The 19,865-nt window shown below is 36.4% G+C and overlaps 1 protein-coding gene across 1 annotated transcript in view; it reads left to right on the top strand.

The window, feature by feature from the left end:
• LIFR (LIF receptor subunit alpha) overlaps positions 1-19,865 on the top strand; it is a 94,656-nt gene that overhangs the window by 34,314 nt on the left and 40,477 nt on the right. Inside the window, exons 5-11 of the mRNA XM_028492864.2 lie at positions 2,325-2,488; positions 7,548-7,722; positions 9,948-10,202; positions 13,394-13,523; positions 13,962-14,131; positions 16,142-16,287; positions 17,454-17,616. Of these exons, the coding sequence (XP_028348665.1) occupies positions 2,325-2,488; positions 7,548-7,722; positions 9,948-10,202; positions 13,394-13,523; positions 13,962-14,131; positions 16,142-16,287; positions 17,454-17,616 (1,203 nt within the window). The remainder of the gene's footprint in view (positions 1-2,324; positions 2,489-7,547; positions 7,723-9,947; positions 10,203-13,393; positions 13,524-13,961; positions 14,132-16,141; positions 16,288-17,453; positions 17,617-19,865) is intronic.

The raw sequence follows: 19,865 nt of genomic DNA, 5'->3' as shown, positions 1-19,865 counted from the left end.
AGCTTGAAATATTAGCTATGACTTGGGTTTTGAAGAATAGCCCACTGCTATTTAGATAAAATGTTAATTATGTATACTTTTCAGGGAGGGAAGCATTTTAATAGATGAGTGTTGCCTTAATAAAGTACTCTCATGTTTAATAATTTTAAGTTACTACGTTGTGACATCTTGGAACATTTGAAGGATCCATGTTCTTGGCAGCCTCTGCTCTGTGTGGTTGCCCTGCCACCTTGAACTTGTCCCTCCTGGCACTGAATCAGCTTGTTACTCCTCATTTGCTCCTTCTTTTTTAAAAGCAGTTTCCCACTTAAACTTCTCGTGTAAAGCATCCTCCACTGTCCTTATGTAGCTGTGTAACTGTTGGCTGCTGCATATTTTCGGCTTTAATCCACATGTTCTATTTCCTGTGCGACCCTAAACATTTTACGTAAATCCAGTGTAGAGCACTGTGATCAGTACATTTTAAGTAAGGTTAGTAAAAACTTATTTTTAAGTTCCAAGACTAATTTATATTACATATAATTTATATTATATTAGTCTGCTTTGCTATTTTTGTTCTTCAGCACATTCAGCCACCCTCCCTCTGTCAGCTCCCTCAGTTGTGCTGGAAGTGACTTTACGTAATGGTCCTTGAACTTCCTGGGGCAGCACTAGGATAGATAAGGGGCCTGAGAGCCTGTGACTCTGGATTTCTTTTAACTTACCTTCACCTTACTGTCATTTGAGGAGAGCACAGGCAAGAAAGAGCCCTTCATACCAGAAAGCCTGAATTTCATAGAACAGAACAGGCTCATACCTTGTACCTTGTGTGTTTTCCACTGATCCCCACATTTTTCATTAATATACTCATTCCTTATAGGTAGGAAGACTTGAAGATTTTGAAGAATACCTTACTCTTTTTTTTTTTTTTTTTTTTTTTTTTTAAGTTTACCAGTTTCTCCCTGTGAGAGGCTCTATCCTTGAGCAAAGGTTTTTCTCTTTACCTTTTGTACCACAGCTTCAGAGCCTACTGCCTGCCCTGCCAGCCTTCTTTCTCAGGAGTTGACGGTACCCTCACCAGCATCAGTGGTCTTTTCTCAGCCTTCCTCTCTGAACTCTGTTTTCTTGGGCCTGGACGACAACCCATTTCTTTTGATCTCAGTGATCCCAGATTTTCTCTGGTTTCCTTCTGCTTCTACGTCATTCCCTCTCGGGATTCTTGCTGGGGTCTCTGGCTCCTTGAAGGTGTGACTGTGTCACTAGCTCTCAAACAGGCTTCGGCTGTTTTGTGTCGGTGTGTTATGTTCATTTCTTGAGCTGCACTCAGCGAGTTCCTCTTGAGTCTGTGTGCACGCTCTGATTGGTTCCCATTCTCACTTACTGTCTGCACCTCCCCCCTCCATTGATGGTCTTTTTTTCCCCAGCACTTAGTCATCCATGGCCAGACTCCCACATCTCTTCATAATTGTCCCTGGTTCTTTTTGCCTTTCTTCCTGCTTTCTGGGCTAGTGACTTGAAGAAATCTTAGATGTTTTCATGTCTTGTTATTACTAATCCTTCATTTCTTTGATCCAGTCATTTCTTTAAAATGCCCATTAGATTTTGTCCTTTCTTTTCCATATATGGCGTCCTGAGCCACATCCTTATTACTATAGCCAGGCTTTCTCCAGCTGTCTCCTGCTGGATCACCTTATCTCTTTCTCAATCACCTGCAGACCTGTTGCACACCACTGCAAACTAGCCTTTCTGAAGGACTTCCGAGATCCTGCCAAGTACTTCTTAGAACCTTGTTGGCTTCCTCAACTCACTGCTTTGGTCACTACCACGGTCTTGCTGCTGTTTACTGCTGCCTATGCCAGTAGTAGCTCATTGTATCCTCAAGTGGGTAACTTTCCCTAGCATGCAGGCTGTGACTGGAGATGAGTGCGGAACGGTGCAGAGAAAACAGATGGAAAGGTTTACCAAGGCCAGCTCTCCATAATCTATACAAAGGGAGCTTTTGTACTTCTCTCCTGTGTTGTCTGCTTGGAGATTTCAGACCCAATGACACTGGAGTGTTGTGGGAACTCAGTTGCTGTTTGTATTAGAAGATGTATTATGGATTTGAAACAGCGGGCTGGTAAATAATTTTCTCAGATTTGGCTGATGAACAACTGGGAGCTGCTTATACAAATAAATACATATATTTATTCTCTTTTTTCAGTAGGAGGTGCAAGAATTTACTTTAATCCTTAATTGTTTTTTGATCAAGAAGTAGAGTTTAAAATTCGTTGATTAATGGGATTATAATATGAAAAATAGTTATTTATTTGACTAAGTTTTATCTTTTGTTTCCTTTTTTTAAGCCTTAATTCCAGATGCTCCAGAGATCTTGGATTTGTCTGCTGATTTCTCAACTTCTACATTACACCTAAAGTGGAATGACAAGGGTTCTGTTTTTCCACATCACTCACATGTCATCTGGGAAATCAAAGTTCTACGTAAAAAGAATATGGAAATCGTAAAATTAGTAAGTTTGAACAAAAATAGTTTTTTTCCTGTGACATTAAAGAAACTGAATACTTTTTTTAGATTTTAAAGTGGCAACAGTGACCCTTTAGATTATTAAAGAAGTAAATCAGATATCCTTTGGGGATTCATTAAAAACTGTATGCTATGCCTAAAAAAATCACTACATTAATGAAATAATGTGTAATGATTATAGGAAGTTTAGGAAATTAAGGGAGGATTAATCCATGATTCTGCCACTTGAACATAGTAAACAGTGTCTTTGTGTATTCCTGTCTAACCTTTTTTATATGCATGTTTTTACATAAATGAAATTAAAAATATACATTTAATTTACATATTACTATAAATTATCTAACATTATAGACATAAAAATAAATGTTTTGCAACATATTTAGCCATAGTAATTGTTGAGAAATCTGTAAGTATAAATCTATAAGTTTGTATAAATCTATAAGTTTGAATAAATCTGTTTGAATTTACCTGAATCCAAAATAACATTCTTATATTTAATAGTACATGGGTTTTTTTCCTCTAATTTTAAAAATCTTGTTTATGAATAGTTTCCTAATGATCCATCTTTAGTTTGTTATTAATCTAAGGAATAGTGAGAAATAACAGTGAAAAGTATTGACAGCTAGTACATGGGAATTCCCTTTCATCCTTTTTTCCCCTTTAATGCACTTGAAATATGCCTAGTTATAGACTTAAGAATTAGAAGGCCATGATTTTACAGTTTATTTGCCTAAGTACGTAGATAAAATAGTAAAGATAATAAATAGGATTATTCTGTATTTCATAGTCACTGTATTATTTTTCCTTTTTGACAACCTATGTATTATATCCTGAAACAATAGCAGCCATAATTGTAGTTATCTTGTATCCAGTGCTTCTGGCATTCCCCTTCCCGGCACTATTGTGAAAGCTCTCTATATGTTAATAGTTTGCATCTTCACAACAGGCCCCCGGGGGAGGCTCTATTAGCGTCACCCCCCATTTTACAGATGAAGATACAGAGTCACAGGAAGACATTAAGTGGAGGAGCCAGGAATCAAACCCAGACAGTTGACTCCAAAGTCTGTGCTCTTCCTTAACCAGTACGATTAGTATTGTATTACATAATCAGTATACTTATTTTCATCTAAGATGCCCTCCCTTTCCTTTTCACCTATACAAATTGAATACACATTTCAAGACCCAGGTCAGATCCTATCACTTATTTTAAAGCCCATTCTAATTACCTCAGTGTAAAAATGCTCTCTCTGGGGCTTCCCTGGTGGTGCAGTGGTTGAGAGTCCGCCTGCTGATGCAGGGGACACAGGTTCGTGCCCCGGTCCGGGAAGATCCCACATGCCACGGAGCAGCTAGGCCCATGAGCCATGGCCGCTGAGCCTGCGCGTCTGGAGCCTGTGCTCCGCAACGGGAGAGGCCACAACAGTGAGAGGCCCGGGTACCGCAAAAAAAAAAAAAAAAAAAAAAAAAATGCTCTCTCTTTTTTGAGTTTTAATGGCAATTCTTGTGTGTCAGTCTGATTTGCAGCTAACTTTGATATAGCTCTACCATTGTTGTCTTAAAACTATTACTTATTTAAAATTGTATTGTCTAGCTTTTTTTATGGCCTAACATTTTATATTCTGCGTTACTACTTACTGGCTTAGGCTGACTTCTCAAAACCTCCTTTTTCTTACTTGTAATGTGGTGCTAATATTTGCTGTAGTAAATGATATGATATTTATAAAGCTACTAAACAGCTATTAGTTGTTATTACTTCCTTTGGGAGCTAGATGATTTGTTTTTTTAACTGACTTAGGGATGCTGGAGTAAGAGGGATACTCTTTGACATGTAAGTGAAATTAAACATAAATGAATGGAAATATTATTCTAAGGTCATGTAACTCATTGCCACTAGATGAGTAACAAGACAGCAATGGCAAGATAGTAATTCCCTACTTTTTGGAATATGATCTTTGGAGATAAATCTTTCTGTGGGGAAAAATAGCAAGAGGCAAGAAAAATAGAGCTAGAAAAAATTAATTTTAAAAAGTTACTCCTGTCCATAGTAAAATATGACATTTTTATTTGTAATTATCTTATTAGTATTTAAGGTAGAATTGCTTATAATCAGTCATTTTATGACAGGTTATAATGCTATTATTTTGTAATAGCTTAAAGATCATGAAACACTATAAATGTGAGTTTCATTTATAAGTTTAATTTATAGTGTTTCATTTATAACGACATTTTCTGTCCGCAGCCTCACAAACAGCTGTGGATGCTTTGCACTGCGCAAGCCAGGATGTGAATGAAGCCTGGGAGTTATGCAGCCCTCTATCCTCCTCTCATTTTTCTCTCTTGTAAACAATGAATTCTTTTAGCTGATTCTTTTATTATTTGTCTCCATTTTTCCAGATAACACGCTTATGTTGCTCTTATTATTACTATTATTTTAGTTTTTTGAGCAATAGTTTATTACCTTCCCACAATGGAAAATGAGAATTTAGTCCTGTCTCAGTTCCCAGCCCAGGGACATGCACGCGCAAGTATGTGCACTCACATGCGTGTGCACGCATGCGCGCGTTCTCTCTCTCTCTCCACTGCTTATTTTTTTCCAATATCATTATGTTATAATTTTTGGTAGGCCAGTATTCATTATTTGGATTACAGTTATGTAAACACTATTTATAACTGAACCAAGTAGTGTTTACTATTCTTACTTTTCCTTTTTTTTGTACATCTTCTCGTATTGTCTTGTACTTTTAGTTTTTATTTGTCTGCTTCATTAGTTCAATCCTAAATTCTTTCTAGGTTGTGTAAATCTGTCGAAATGTTCAGACAAACATCAGTTTTGTCTTTGTGAATACATCTCTCTGAGGGCCTTCTGACTTACTTCCTGACCCTTTTCATGTAAGAGCTCATGTGGATGCTGCCAATATTTGTATAGCACAAAGTGTGGCAAATAGCTGAGTATTCTGAGGTTTCTCAGGAGCTCCAGCAGCCTCCACTCCCAGTGGCCAACTCTTGGTTTGAAGAGATTAATACCTGGGTATACCTGTAACCCATTCAAGACAAACCTCTATGTTTTTCAACACATTTGTTAGGAAGCTATGGTTCATCCTCATCCAGAGGATTCCTTTTATATTTGTCTTATGATGGATCCTCTTTTTCCTGAATTCCTTGTTTCCTCATTTTGGTGGAAGCATAAATTCTAGTAGTTATTTGCTATTTTTTGTAGATACTCTCTGCTAACTGCAGTGGTAGCTTACACATATCTTTTATTTAAAAAAATTTAAATTAGTTGCCAGGAAAATTTAAAAGACTGTCAATTCCAAATATTGAGAAGATGCAGAAGGATTGGAACTTCCATACCCTTCTGGTGGGAATGTAAAACGCTACTTGATGAATACATTGAGATACTACATTTCTGAAGATGTCTTTATTCTGCATTCACTCATGTTTGCTAGGTAAAAGATCCTAGGTTGGGAAATTTTCTCAAGATTTTGAAGGCATTGTTCCATTTGCTTCTCATTGTGGATCTATCTTCATCTGTTGTGCTGGACACTCATTAGGCCCCTTTCAGTCTGAAAACACATGCCTGTCAGCTTGGGAAATTTTCTTATTTTATGTCTTTGATTTCCTCATCTCTTTTTTCTCTGTTTTTTCTTAGAACTTCTGTTCTTTAGAAATTGTACCTTTCTGACCTTTCCTCTAATTATCTTATCATTCTTACATTCCATCAGTATTTTGCTCTATTTTTGAGCAATTTTTCTTAAACTTTATCTTGCACTTTTGAATTTCTATTAATATACTTTTTAATATACAAGAGATCCCTTTTCTCTTCTTAGTCCTTTTTTAAAAAAAAATTATCATGTTCTTGTTTCATGGATGCAATATCTCTTCTTATCTTGGAGGATATCAGTGATTTAAAATTTTTTTTCATTCTGTGCATTCTGTTTTTTCACATTGCTTTTTTTATTTTTTTATTTTGACCTTTGACTTTCACATTAGAACTTTTTCTCCACTTTCTGGTCATCCTGGTTGCTGCTCATATTTAAGTGAGTGGTTCTTGAAAAATAAAACAAGTCTAATTGGAACTTTTGTTTGCGTGGGTGGGACTTGTTGACTGGGGCATCATTGTATGTGATTAGGATGGGCTGTCAAGCTGGAAAAAAATCTTAATATTATTTTAGGTTTTTATCTTGACCTGTTCATATGCTCCTTAGAAAAGTTTGTTTAGACTCTTACCTGGTGAGTATGTACTTGGCCATCAGTATCCTGGGGGCTGAGTAGGGAAGAAGGCAGAAGTGCCCCAGCCTTTAGAATGCATAGTTAGTTACCATTGCCCATCTGCTTTCCAGTGTCCAGAATCTTACCGGTATTGTTTCTTCAATTTTTTGCCCTTGTGCATCTGTGCCTTTAAAGAAAAAGAAAATCTTGTACTTTTGTTCTAGAGGAATTTCATGGAGTAAAGAGAAGGAAGTACATTTATTTAATCTGTTGTCTTTAACCAGAAGTCCCAAGGTCTCTTTTAGTATATCCTCATATATTTGGTTGAAATCTTGCCCATTTTCCACAATTGAAATTAAGCTTTCTATATTATTATAAGTTGCATATTTAAAAATAAAATTTGAAATATATGACACTTATATTTAAAAAAATCCAGTCTAAAATAATAGTTTATTTTGTTGAAATGCTCTCTTCTCTTTGACTTTAACCCTTGGAGATAAAAAAGCATTAACTGTTTTTTCTCCATGAAAAAATGGGACCATTTTAGGCAATGGTGTATTTTCTCATGAACTGTAGTGAATGTTTTGGAATATTAATATCTTGTGTAATAATGAAGTAGGCCCTAAAGTTGAAGAAGTAAACATAAATGAATCATAATTGTTGTTACTACAACTCTCCTTTTATGCCTTATAGAAAACAGATAGTTTTACAAAAGAACAAAGCTTTGATTTACTTAGCTGGTAATTGTATACAGTTTGTTGTGTTTTTTTTAACCCTAAAGGAAAGCAGGACATAGTACTTGGAAATAGAATTTTGTGTTTGTGTTCATTTTGTAGGTGACCCACAACACAACTCTGAATGGCAGAGATACAATTCATCACTGGAGCTGGACCTCAGACATGCCCTTGGAGTGCGCCACTCACTATGTGGGAATTAGATGCTACATTGACGATCCTCAGTTCTCTGGTCGCAAAGAGTGGAGCGACTGGAGCCCACTGAAGAACATCTCTTGTAAGTGCATATTTAAATAATTTTCGTTTCAGATGAATTAGATTAGTCTTGCTTAAGGGTAAGGTTTAGCTCACGGTTTTAGTTCTCTGAACCCCATTTGGATGCATGAGGGTCACCTGGGGATCTTCCAAGTCTTCCGCCCCAGAACATTTTGATTCAGAAACTGTGAGATAGGCTTCAGGAATCTGTATTTTTAAAGAACATACTGAGTGATTGGATAAACATCCAGGTTTAAAAATCACTTCGAATAGACACTGGAAGAACATTTAAAAATTTTATGTAGGCGGTAATGAGATCAAGTCCATATTTTTAAAATATAGCTCCCAATTTCTTGCCCATAGAGCAGACTGCTGTGAGCTGCAGTTACTGCAGAGAACATGGGAATCCGCAACTATAGGACTTGCCTGGCAGTCCAGTTGTTAAGACGCCGAGCTTGCAATGAAGGGGGCGCAAGTTCGATCCCTGGTCGGGGAGCTAAGATCCCACATGCCATGTGGCATGGACAAAAACATAAAATTAAATTAACAGTGTGAATCTGCGGGTATATCAGAAATCATCTGTACATTGAATAAAACTCATATGCAGGTATAATGTTGGCAGTGTGAGAGAGGGCCTAGAAAATTGTTGACAATAAAATAAAGTGCTTTAAAAGGCTGGTAATCATTGTAGATTATTCACTCTAGTGACAATGTGGAGAAATGGATCAGAGGGAGGAAAGACTGGAAGCAGGCAGATTAATAAGGAGAATCTTGTAGTTCAGCAAATGACAGTGAAGGTATAAAATAGGACACCTGGGTTTAGAAATGAAAAGAGGGAAGAAGTATGAAAACACTGAAGAGACCGAATTAGAATTAGTGACTATGCTTTTGGTAGGGGAGAAACAGAGCCGAAGATAACTATTAGTTTGGGCAGCTGGGTAGCTGGTGATGCTGTCCAATGAGACAGAAACTATATGAACAAACTAGGTAGGAAAGATAAATTTCAATTTTAATGTGTTGAGCTTGAGGTAGCTGTGAAGTGCCTAGGAGCAATTTCTCATTGTCAGTTGGGAATACAAATTCGGCATCCAGGTGATCAGTTCGAACTGGAGATATACAGTTGACCCTTGAACAACTGGGGGTTAGGGGCTCTGACCCTCCATGTAGTGGAAAATCCACACATAATTTATAGTTAGCCCTCCATACCCGTGGAACCTCCGTATCTGTGGTTCCATATCTGAGGATTCAACCAACCGCAAATCCTGTAGTACTGTAGTATTTACTACTGAAAAAAATCCACACATAAGTGAACCCGTGCAGTTCAAACCCGTGTTGTTCAAGGGTCAACTGTGTATTTGAGAATCGTTAACATACGTGATGTGAAATTTTTTAAATCTTGGAGGTTAACATAAGGAAAGGGGCATGAAGACCAAGGACACATCTCTTAGAAGCTTGTATGAGGAGGGGAGGATGGAAGAAAACGAGGCCAGCAAAGCAAACAGCAGCCGGAGGGTTAAGAGTAGCAAAAGTAGGTAGTCTACACCCCAAGAGAGAAGGGAGTTTTGAGAAGGAAGACTTTAGGCAACATACCAGATGCTGTGGAAGTTGAAGGAAAGATTACTAAGACGTGGCCATTGGATTGAGCAGTTAGGCCACGGAGCCATTTTAGTAAAGTGGCCAGAGTAGAAACCAGATTGCAGTAGATTAAAGAGTGAGTAGGTGGAAAGGAGACTAGAGATAATATTTTTAAATTGGCTATTTAGGAAAATAAAAACAAAGGGGTGGCTTTAACCTACAGAGTTGGGATTTTTTTTTAGAAAGTGCTTTTTAGGATGTGGAGTATTTAACCATACATGTAAGCTGATGGAAAGTAGGACATCTGATCTAAATACATAGAATAATTTCAAAGGAATGGAATTATTTAATGTGTACCTTTTTCTTGATGTGGATTTTTCACATGTGGATAAACCCACTTAATTTGAACCTTTAGACTTCTTAGATATTAACCTGTGACCTTACACGTTGACCTGCAGTCCCCTCTACTCCCCCACCATCACCCCGTCATAAGTAAATAAAACCACACACATTTTTATTTCTTGTGTATGTCTTGCTCCTTTGAAACCTGGGGGGTGTACCTTATCTTTGGGCCACCATAATTACAAAGTACCTAACAGTGGTTTTGTGTACACTGGGCTAATTTATGTAAAAGACTTCTAAAGTATTTATAATTCATTTTGCTCTTTCTAGGGTCTCCTGCTTCTCAGACTAAGGTTTTTCCTCAAGACAGAGTGCTACTTGTAGGCTCAGATATAACAGTATGTTGTGTGACTCAAGAAAAAGTGTTATCAGCACAGATTGGCAGTACATATTGTCCCCTCATCCATCTTGATGGGAAAAATGTTGCAATCAAGATCCGTAATATTTCTGCTTCCGAAAGTAGTGGAACAAATGTGGTTTTCTCCGTAGAAGATAACATGTTTGGAACAGTTATTTTTGCAGGATGTAAGTATGTAATTTTTTTTTTTTTTAAGAAAAGATTTCCTATTAATCTGTTTTGGTCCTCTTTGAAAGCCTTAATGCTTTTTCGGGGGGATGATTTTATTTCTTTCTTATTTTTTTATTCTTTGATACAAATGACATATGAGGGTACTAGCATTTTTGCTTGTTTTAAGGTGAGTTCTAAGCTTGTTTTCTACATGCCTGTATCTATATAATTTGTAACTTTTGTAATAAGATTTGAAACATTCATCTGCTAATTTTTAGTTTAAATTCTTAGTTAACAGCTTTGTTGAGTCAAGGGCAGGTAGTATATAATATTTCTTATTCCTACATCATTTAGGAATTTTTTCATATAATTTAATTTCCCACCTAATTAAAGCATACCTTTTTTTTAAAGTACCTGAATTAAAGAAATTGTAATGATTTTACAGAAAATCTTTCAAAAGCATAACCTACGCTTCTCTGATGAGAGGAGGGTGGCTGCAGGGCATGTGGGGAGGAAGAGTCCCCCTCTCACTGTGTTCTGTGTCTGATGTACTCTCCGTAATGCAGGGGCATCATTTAACATGGTCACTTTTACGTTCCATGACGTTTCCAAAAGTTGTTGTGGGTGGACTGCCCTACCTATATGGCTTGTGTTGTGCATCCACAGATATTTTTGTATTTAGAGTTTTTCTGTCCCCTCCCCTGTGGTAACTGTAATGTTATAATGCACTGATGGCTTTGCCTCCAGCAGTGCTTCCCTTCCTGCTCACATTTGGAACTTAAAGTTTCTAGTGGTCCAAGGGTCTCATGAATAAAGTGTGTGAAATGTAATGAATGGAATTTGTCCTTTTCTTTTGCTTACTCAGTGATTTTTCTTATGCTTTTTTTTTCTTATGATTGTCAGTTATGCTGTGGATCAGCCGCTTTCAGTCACTTTTTTACTTCCAGAGAAATTTATGATAAATTACATTCAGTTGCTGATAGCAACATTCAACAACATTCAGTTGCTTCCCCCCAAGGGAAGGGGATTAGGTGCCCTTCTCAGCTTGATGGCTGTAACCTTACTCTCTTTTTGCCTTCCAGTAAGCCATTTTGGAATTCAAGTGAGAGTGAGGATATATTTGAATTTAAATTTTAGAAATTAAAAAAATTAAATTTTCTTTCCTAAATGGAATTTTAGGAAGTGATGTGCAACATTCCTCACAAATGATCATGGAGTCTAAGTAAAGAACCAGTGTAGTGAAACTGCTTGATAAGTGATACCAAAAAGTGAGATACTCACTTAAAAGAATGAAATTAAAAATTACAGCTTAAAAGATGAGAATATTCACTGTTTTTATTGTTTCTAACAATGTTCTAATCTTTTATCATAGTGCTAGAGCAAACCTATTTAATTCATAATTTAGCTTTCATTTATAACATTTGGAGGTTGAAATATTGATCAATATTTGTCAATTCAGGAACAGCAGTAACATTTCACTTCAGAGGGAGCTCTTTAGAAACTTGCAGCAAGGGCAGACTGTGGCATGAGTTAAGGATTAAGATTTACTTTCCTTTCCCTTATGGGTAGCCTGTTATCCCATCATTTACTGAAAAGGCTGAAAAGAATGTTAGAATCAGCTTGTCAGTTTTCCCCTACACACACACATACACATTCAAACATGCTAGGATTTTGATTGATACTATATTAAATCTATCAATTTAGGAAGATTTTTATTCTTACAATATTGAGTCTTCCAAACCATGAACATGGTATAGCCTTCCATTTATTTAGATTTTCTTTGATTTATTTTAGTGATATGAGGTCTTTTATATCTTTTGGTAAATTTATTCCTAGATGTTTGATGCTTTCTGGTGCTATTAAAAATTGATGTTTTTAAATTGTGTTTTCTATATACTGCTATATAGAAAGACAATTGATTTATACCGAGCTTTTACCTAGCTTCAGCTGATTCTTTTGTAAGTGAATTTCTTTGAAAAAGTCAGTATATTTCAAGTACTGCCCTCTCATATTTTTTTCTCCTTCAATTTTTCCTTCTATTTCTGTCTAGTTTGCTCCTGTTATTTGGATTTTAAGTATTTCAACTTAATATATCTGCCAGATCCTAAAATAATCAGCATTTTAAATATCCTCAAAATTTGGGGTATGTGAATTTAATAAAACAACCAAAAGTTTGTCCTTAAGTTTAAAACAGTTTTCAAAATAAATATGTCAGTGTTAGTTTTATTATCCAGTTGGTAAACTTTCATGTAAATACTCATTACTTCTCTTAATGTTACCTAAGATACTTGAAGGATGTAATGCTTATCTCTGGGGAAAGTATGTGAAATTTTCTAAGTCTTGTTTGATAAACTAAGGACTATTTTATAAATTCAGGTTTTTAAAAATAAAGTTATCTTTTAGACTTTTTCAATGAGTAGATAGTCGTTTAACAAAACTTACCTCCATGGAAGATAGTTTGGATAAATATGACAGTAGGAAATATCAGTTTCTGTATATGCTTGGTTAAGTAAGATTACAGAAATATCACTTTCTATAATCAGTGTCAGACTGTAGAATTTTTATTTATCACTCTGTCTCACAAAACAAAAACAAAACAACTTTTTTCTTTTTCTAGTCTTGCCCCTACAAAAACAGAACCGTCTCATTAAAGAAGAAAAACAAAAAAAGATCAGTAGTCATTTGGAATATAGGAATATGTAGAATTTTACCAAGACTGACTTTGTAAATAATAGTCCTTATAACTTATTTAAGAACTCTGAAACTTGTAACATGGCTTATACTGACTTATGATTTGGTACTTCTTTTCAAATCACAGTATAAAGAGGATAGGTGATAATACTTTTAACCTGTAGATTTTTCTGATTTAACTAATTGGACAAAGTTTCCTTTGAGAGATTTAATGGACTCTGAAATGGGATTTAAGGGAAAAACATGATAGTTGATCTCTTCAGGTTGCTCTTGGGGAGTTTCCAAATGAGCTAATGGTCACTTTTAAGTATATGTTAATCCATCACTCCTAATGTAATATGGACTCTGAAACAGCATGCTATATACAAAGAATGGTAATTCCTGCACCATTCAAAATGTAAGCAAATTATTTTTTAAGGAGATTGTCCAAAATGTAATTAACATTTATGAAACATAACATTTTCAGAGAAAATATACATAATCAAAGCAACTACCTTTTTTTCTTTTTTTTAATTAGATCCACCTGATATTCCTCAAAAACTGAACTGTGAGACATATGACTTAAAAGAGATTATATGCACTTGGAATCCAGGAAGACCGACGTTCTTAGTGGGCCCACGCAATACAAGTTACACTTTATTTGAAAGGTAAAGGTCTCTGGGAAAGGTTGTCAAAACAGTGAGGAGTACCTTGGAAGGATATTAAATGACATAAGAAGATGCTCTGTTTCATTTATGAGAACAAATATAAAACAAAATTTGCTGTAGAAAATTGGGTATTCTATAAATACTGCACTTTAAACACATGCAGACTCGATATCTTGTCGTCTTTTTAAAAAAGCCTCTAGAAGGAAGAACCCTCAAATATGAACAGAGACTGTCTCTGGGTAGTGGGTTTATGGCTTATTTTTTTCTTCTGTTTTCTGCATTGTATATATTTTCTTCCCTGAGTATGTAGTATATCTATAATTAGAAATACAGACTTTAAAAAAATTTATTAGAAATTTACCCGTTCAACTTTTCCTGCAATAAATCTTTTGCCATTTTGAAATTATTTTAATATTCCTTAATGTTCTCTTAATTCAGTTTTTCAGGAAAATATGTTAGATTTAAAAGAGTTGAGTTGCCCACAAATGAAAGCTATCAGTTATCCTTTCAAATGCTTCCAAATCAAGAAATATACAATTTTACGTTGAATGCTCGAAATCCTCTGGGTCAATCAGAATCAACACTTTTAGTTAACATAACTGAAAAAGGTAAGCTGCTGCATAAACCAGTGTCTTAAAAATAACTTTAGAAGTGGTAAAATGTCTTGAGATTAATGAAAAGTTCTTCTAGAGATTACTTTTTACTGATTATTTCCTTTCTAGTTACTTAATACTAATTTTGTGAATTTCATTTAAAAATCTTTATAATTTCAAGTTTCACTGTTTTATTAAATTCAAATAAAAATTTGAATTAATTGTTTCATAGAAATTGTAAGTGGCTTTATCTGATAGTTTTTGATTTCTGAAAATAGTTTTTTTGCCCAATTTTTAAAACCTTTTTATTTTGAAATAGCTGTAGACTCACAGGTGGTTGCAAAGATAATTATAGTCCTTCATCCGACTTTCTCAGTGGTAGCATGTTATGTAACTGTAGTACCATGTCCAAATTAGGCAGTTGACCCTGGCTCAACACTGAACCAGACTACTGACCTTGCTCAGTTTTCACCAGTTTTTATATGCATTTAATTGTGTGTGTGTGTGTGTGTGTGTGTGTGTGTGGTTCTGTGCAGTCGGATCCACATACAGATTGACGCAACACACCAATACAGTTCAGATACAGAACTCTTCTGTCGCCCACAGGAACTGCCTCCCGCTGTCACTGTAGCAACACCACCCCCACCCCCATCAACACACACGGGCGCGAAATCTAGAATCTCTGTTCCTGGAAAACAGCTAGTCTGTTCCTCATCCCTATTGTTTTGTTATTTTGGGAATGGTGTGTAAATGGAGTTGTACACTATTTAACCTTTAGAGGTTGGCATTTTTTACTAAGGATGATGTCCTTGAGATCCGTCCCAAGTATGTATCAGTAGTTTGTTCCTTTTTTTTTTTTTTTTTTTTTTTTTGGTACTCGGGCCTCTCACTGTTGTGGCCTCTCCCATTGCGGAGCACAGGCTCCATGGCCATGGCTCATGGGCCCAGCCACTCCGCGGCATGTGGGATCTTCCCGGACTGGGGCACGAACCCGTGTCCCCTGCATCGGCAGGCAGACTCTCTTCCCTGCGCCACCAGGGAAGCCCTAGTTTGTTCCTTTTTACTGCTGATGATTTCTGAATTTTTATCAACCCTATTAATGTACAGCTCAAAATAGAAATAAAAGAGGCCTGTCTTTTTGGCACTCATTCCTGTGGTCATTCCATGTGTATCAACTCTGTGCCAGGCTCTGCAACACACAGAGCAGTGGCGTAGAGGCCTTCTCTTAGAGACAGTCAGGGGCATAAGGGCTTAAACCAAATGCATTATAATACAGCCTGGCAAGTGATTAGTAGATGCTCCTGTTGCCTTACTTGTGAATATAAGTCACTTTTATCAATAATTCCTTCTCATCATCTTTGTTATGTCTTGATTTTTTTCCATAAGGTCACAAAAGCTACATCTTATACTTGCATGGCAGTTTTATATATATTTGTCTGCCTTCTGCCATTTCAGCCATATCTTCCACATGATTCTTTCCCATCGCTCAATTTGGTATATGCACTATCACCAGTGTAATGTGCAGTTTGCTTCACTGTACCTTTGTTCTTGCCAAGACCCCAGCCTGAAATGATTTTCTGCAACTGTTTTGCCAGTTTTGTTCTGGTTCATCCTTCAGAGCTCGTCTTCAGTCCTATCTTCACTGTACACCTACACTTCCATCTAAATTCCTGTAGCACTGAATATCTGTACCACGCATTTAGGACTTAATGTATATACTCTTGTTGATTTTCCTTCTTTCTGTTTGTCAGTCCCCAAGTAAATGAGGGGTTCCTTAAAGGTAGAGACTGACTTACTACCTTTTAGTATTTCTGATGCCAACTGAGGAACCTTGAGCGTGAATGGTTCTTAAACAATGCTGGCCTGGTGTCAGCAGTAAAGGTGAGATTTGTATTCCACACAACGGTGGGTGGAACGTTGTTGATCAGCACTGATGACATCTCTTCTGTTTTTTGTTTTCTTTGACTCTCATTTGTCATATTAGAAAAGAGCTTTTAAAGTGATCTTTGAAAATTGTATTTACAGTTCATCCCCATATTCCTACTTCAATCAAAGTGAAGGATATCAGTTCAACAGCTGTTACACTTTCCTGGCATTTACCAGGCAGCTTTGCAAAGATTAAACTGTTATGTCAAATTGAAATTAATAAAACTAACTCAGTACATGAATTGGTGAGTAAGATTCTTCTATAAACTTCCTTTGAGGTTATTTTGGATAAAATACTTAGTCTTCAAAAAGAATTAAGTAAATTGGTATGCATAAGCGCTCAGATTACTTATTATAGAGATTTACTAAGAGTGAAGACATTATATATCAATATCATAACAGCATTATATTTAGCACTTAAAAACAGTTATAATACCAGATATTATAGAAGGTAAGTTTGACTTTTACTACTCAGAATATTTCCAGGTCTAGTATAGTACCTGGCATGTAACTGGTGCTCAATAAATTTGTGAATGAATTAGGAGTTTTTGCTATAACCGTTGGTGGTAGTTAATGGACTAATCGGCACCAAAGAGAAGATGTGATTTTTAAAACTGCTAAGTGCAGCAATAGGAGCAAGTTATAATTGGGCGTTATAAGTCAAAACACAGCTTTTTAGTACATTTTAAATACTTAGGTTGACTTTTATGCTGCACCATCTTGTAATTTGGGGTAGGTCCAAAATAAATGATGTACTTAAATAGTCACTTGGAAACTTACTGATAATTTCTAGAAAATCAGTCAAACTGCAAAATGTAACCCAAAAAGCTTCTTTGCAATAAGTAGTAGGGAACTCAGAGACTTTCCTGAGGCATGCAAATCCTCAAATTTGTTTAGAATTGCTTCATCTTAATTTATTTAGTTAAATATTGAATAGTCTACATGTTTAGCACCACACTAGAGGTTCTAAGTGCCATATAAAAAAAGATGCATAAGATGATGCCTGCCCCCAGTCAGTTTCCAAATATCATCTGAATAATGTATTTAATCCTCAAGGTCGTCTTAGATTACTAAGTTATATTAAGGTATATTGCATTACCATTAACCATTGACTGAATATCATCTTCTCTGCATAATTAATTGACCATTATTACTTAGATCCAACATTTGGACTAAAAAGATACCTATTTATTGCTGTTGCAGAACATAATTTCACTGATTTGGCATTTATATAAGAATTAAAATATAGTGGATGAACTGTCTTTGATTTTATAGAGGTAAACTCTTATGACATTCAGTCAATTTATGTTACAAATTTGGGAGGCTTTCTTCTAAAAAAAGTATATGCGTATAGTATGTATTCATCTACATGTGATATTATATATGTAATGTATATATTTGTTTCTAATAGCGGAATGTCACAATGAGAGGAATAGAAAATTCAAGTTATCTTGCTGCTGTGGATAAGTTAAATCCATATACCATATATACTTTTCGGATTCGTTGTTGTACTGATCCCTTCTGGAAATGGAGCAAGTGGAGCAATGAAAAACAATATCTAACCACAGAAGCCAGTAAGTTAACTGAATGACTTACGGCTAATTATTACTATGGATCCTGAAATTTTGTTTTTAAAAGAAAATGTCACCCAAGTGACTAAAAGCAGGAGAATGTTTAGATAAATTGTGTAACTATAGATAAATTGTGTAACCTGCTGGTAAAATATCATACAGACATTTTAAATTATGGTTTTTCAAGTTTTGTGATAATATGGAAAAATGCTTGGCATGTGTTATGTGAAAGGACTAGGCTGTCCTATCCACAATATGATTGCAGCTGTATTAAAATGATACATAGGAAACCAAACTTGAAACTGTAGTAGGATTATGGAGTGATTTTTCTCACACTCTTTCCTCCTCTTCCTGGAGTTTTAATAACCTATTTAGAGTGTCTCTTTATTGAAAACAATTATTAATAAAGCTAATTTGGTGGAATTTTTATTTGTGACCTAGGCCTGAGAAATGGATGGGACTACAAGTTCTTGAACTTTAGTTTCTGTGTACACCCAGGTCAATATATCTATAAAATCAGGTAACTGGTTTTCTAAGTATGATAATTCCTAAAGACAGAATGAGATACTATTCTTGATTAAGCAGATGTCAGCTTTAAAACAAAGCAGAAAATTTAGAAATAGGTGTAATTTTCAGAAATCATTCAACAAAAGATAGCAAAAGTTTTATTTGAACTGTATAATATAGGGAATATAAAACTTCTTCCAAAAAATTTAACAAACAGTAAGACTAAAAAGGACAGGTATTAACCCAGAGTTTGTCTCTCCACATGAAGACTAGAAAGATGAGAGAGGATCCTTACAGTACATGTAAGAATTATTTGGATCATGCTTGAGTCCAGGGAGAGAGTGTATTAGTTATCTATTGCTATGACAAATTACCTCAGAACTCAGTGGCTTAAAACAGCAAACATTTGTTATCTCACAGTGTCTGTGGATCAGAAATTCAGACAGCTTAGCTGAGGCTACAGTCAGGATGTGGGTAGGGGCTGCAGGCTTGATTGGGGCTAGAGGATTGGCTTTCAGGATGGTTTAGTCACATGCCTGTTGGCAGGAGGCCTCAGTTCCTCACCATGTGGGCCTCTCCATAGGGCTGCTGGAGTGTCCTCAACATGGCAACCGGCAACTCCCAGACTTAGTGATCAAAGAGAGAACAAGGCAGCCTCCACAATGTCTTTTATGTCCTAGCCTGAGGAGGGACATACATCACATTTGCCATACCCTACTTGTCACACAGGCCAATGCTGATACAGTGTGGGAGGGACCACACAAGGGCATGAATGTCAGGAAGCAAGACCAATATCATTGGTCATTTTGGAGACTGGCTGCTTTTGCTTTCAGTTGATGAGCTGTTGTTGCCAAGAGGAAACGTTTTATTTACGCCTCATTAAGATGAAGGCGTTAATTCATTTAACAAATACTTGTTGAGTATCCACCATGTGTCAGGAATTGTTCTAGTTACTAGGAATATAGCAGGGAATAAAACAGCAATCTCTGCCCATGGAGTTTATAGGATAGAGGATTAGAAATGAGTTTTTAAAATATGTATATAATAGCGTATTGGGTGGCAGTGAGTGCCACAGAAAAAAAAACCTAGAGAGAGGGCTAGGGAATGAAGGCCAGGCGGTTGAGGAGGGAGGTTGCAATTTTAAATAGAGTATCTGGAAGAGACTTCACTAATAAGGTAGCACTTGATCTGAGATAGAAAGGAGGTGGTGAAGGAAGCTACGTGGTTAATTCAGAGGAGAAAAGTTCTAGGCAGAGGAAGAGAGGGCATAGGAAGTGCAGAAAGCCTGGGGCAGGTGTCCTTGGCATGTTTGAGGAACAGCTAGGAAACCAGTGTGTAGCCAGAGCCAGCTTGAGTAAGTGGGGAGAGATGGATGTGAGATGGAGAGGCAGCCTTGGACCCATTTTGGAGGGACTTGAGGGTGATTTTAACCCATTGTAAGGGGCCTTGTGTTTTGTAGACATTTGGAGCTCAGCTTTTCCATTGCTCCATTTTCTAAGTGGAAGCCACTAACTTCTTCACATTTTTATTGAGAATTTCAAAAACCTAGACAAAAATGTCAAATACCGCCATCCCACTTATTGATCTTATCAACTTACATAGTATGCATCTTCAAATACTAACTTTTTTTTTTTTTTTTTTTTTTATGGTATGCGGGCCCCCCTCTGTTGTGGCCTCTCCCGTTGCGGAGCACAGGCTCCGGCCGCGCAGGCCCAGCGGCCATGGCTCATGGGCCCAGCCGCTCC

This window comes from Physeter macrocephalus, chromosome 8 (assembly GCF_002837175.3).
Source record: "Physeter macrocephalus isolate SW-GA chromosome 8, ASM283717v5, whole genome shotgun sequence".
NCBI lineage: Eukaryota > Metazoa > Chordata > Mammalia > Artiodactyla > Physeteridae > Physeter > Physeter macrocephalus.
This window is presented reverse-complemented; position numbering and strand designations above follow the sequence as displayed.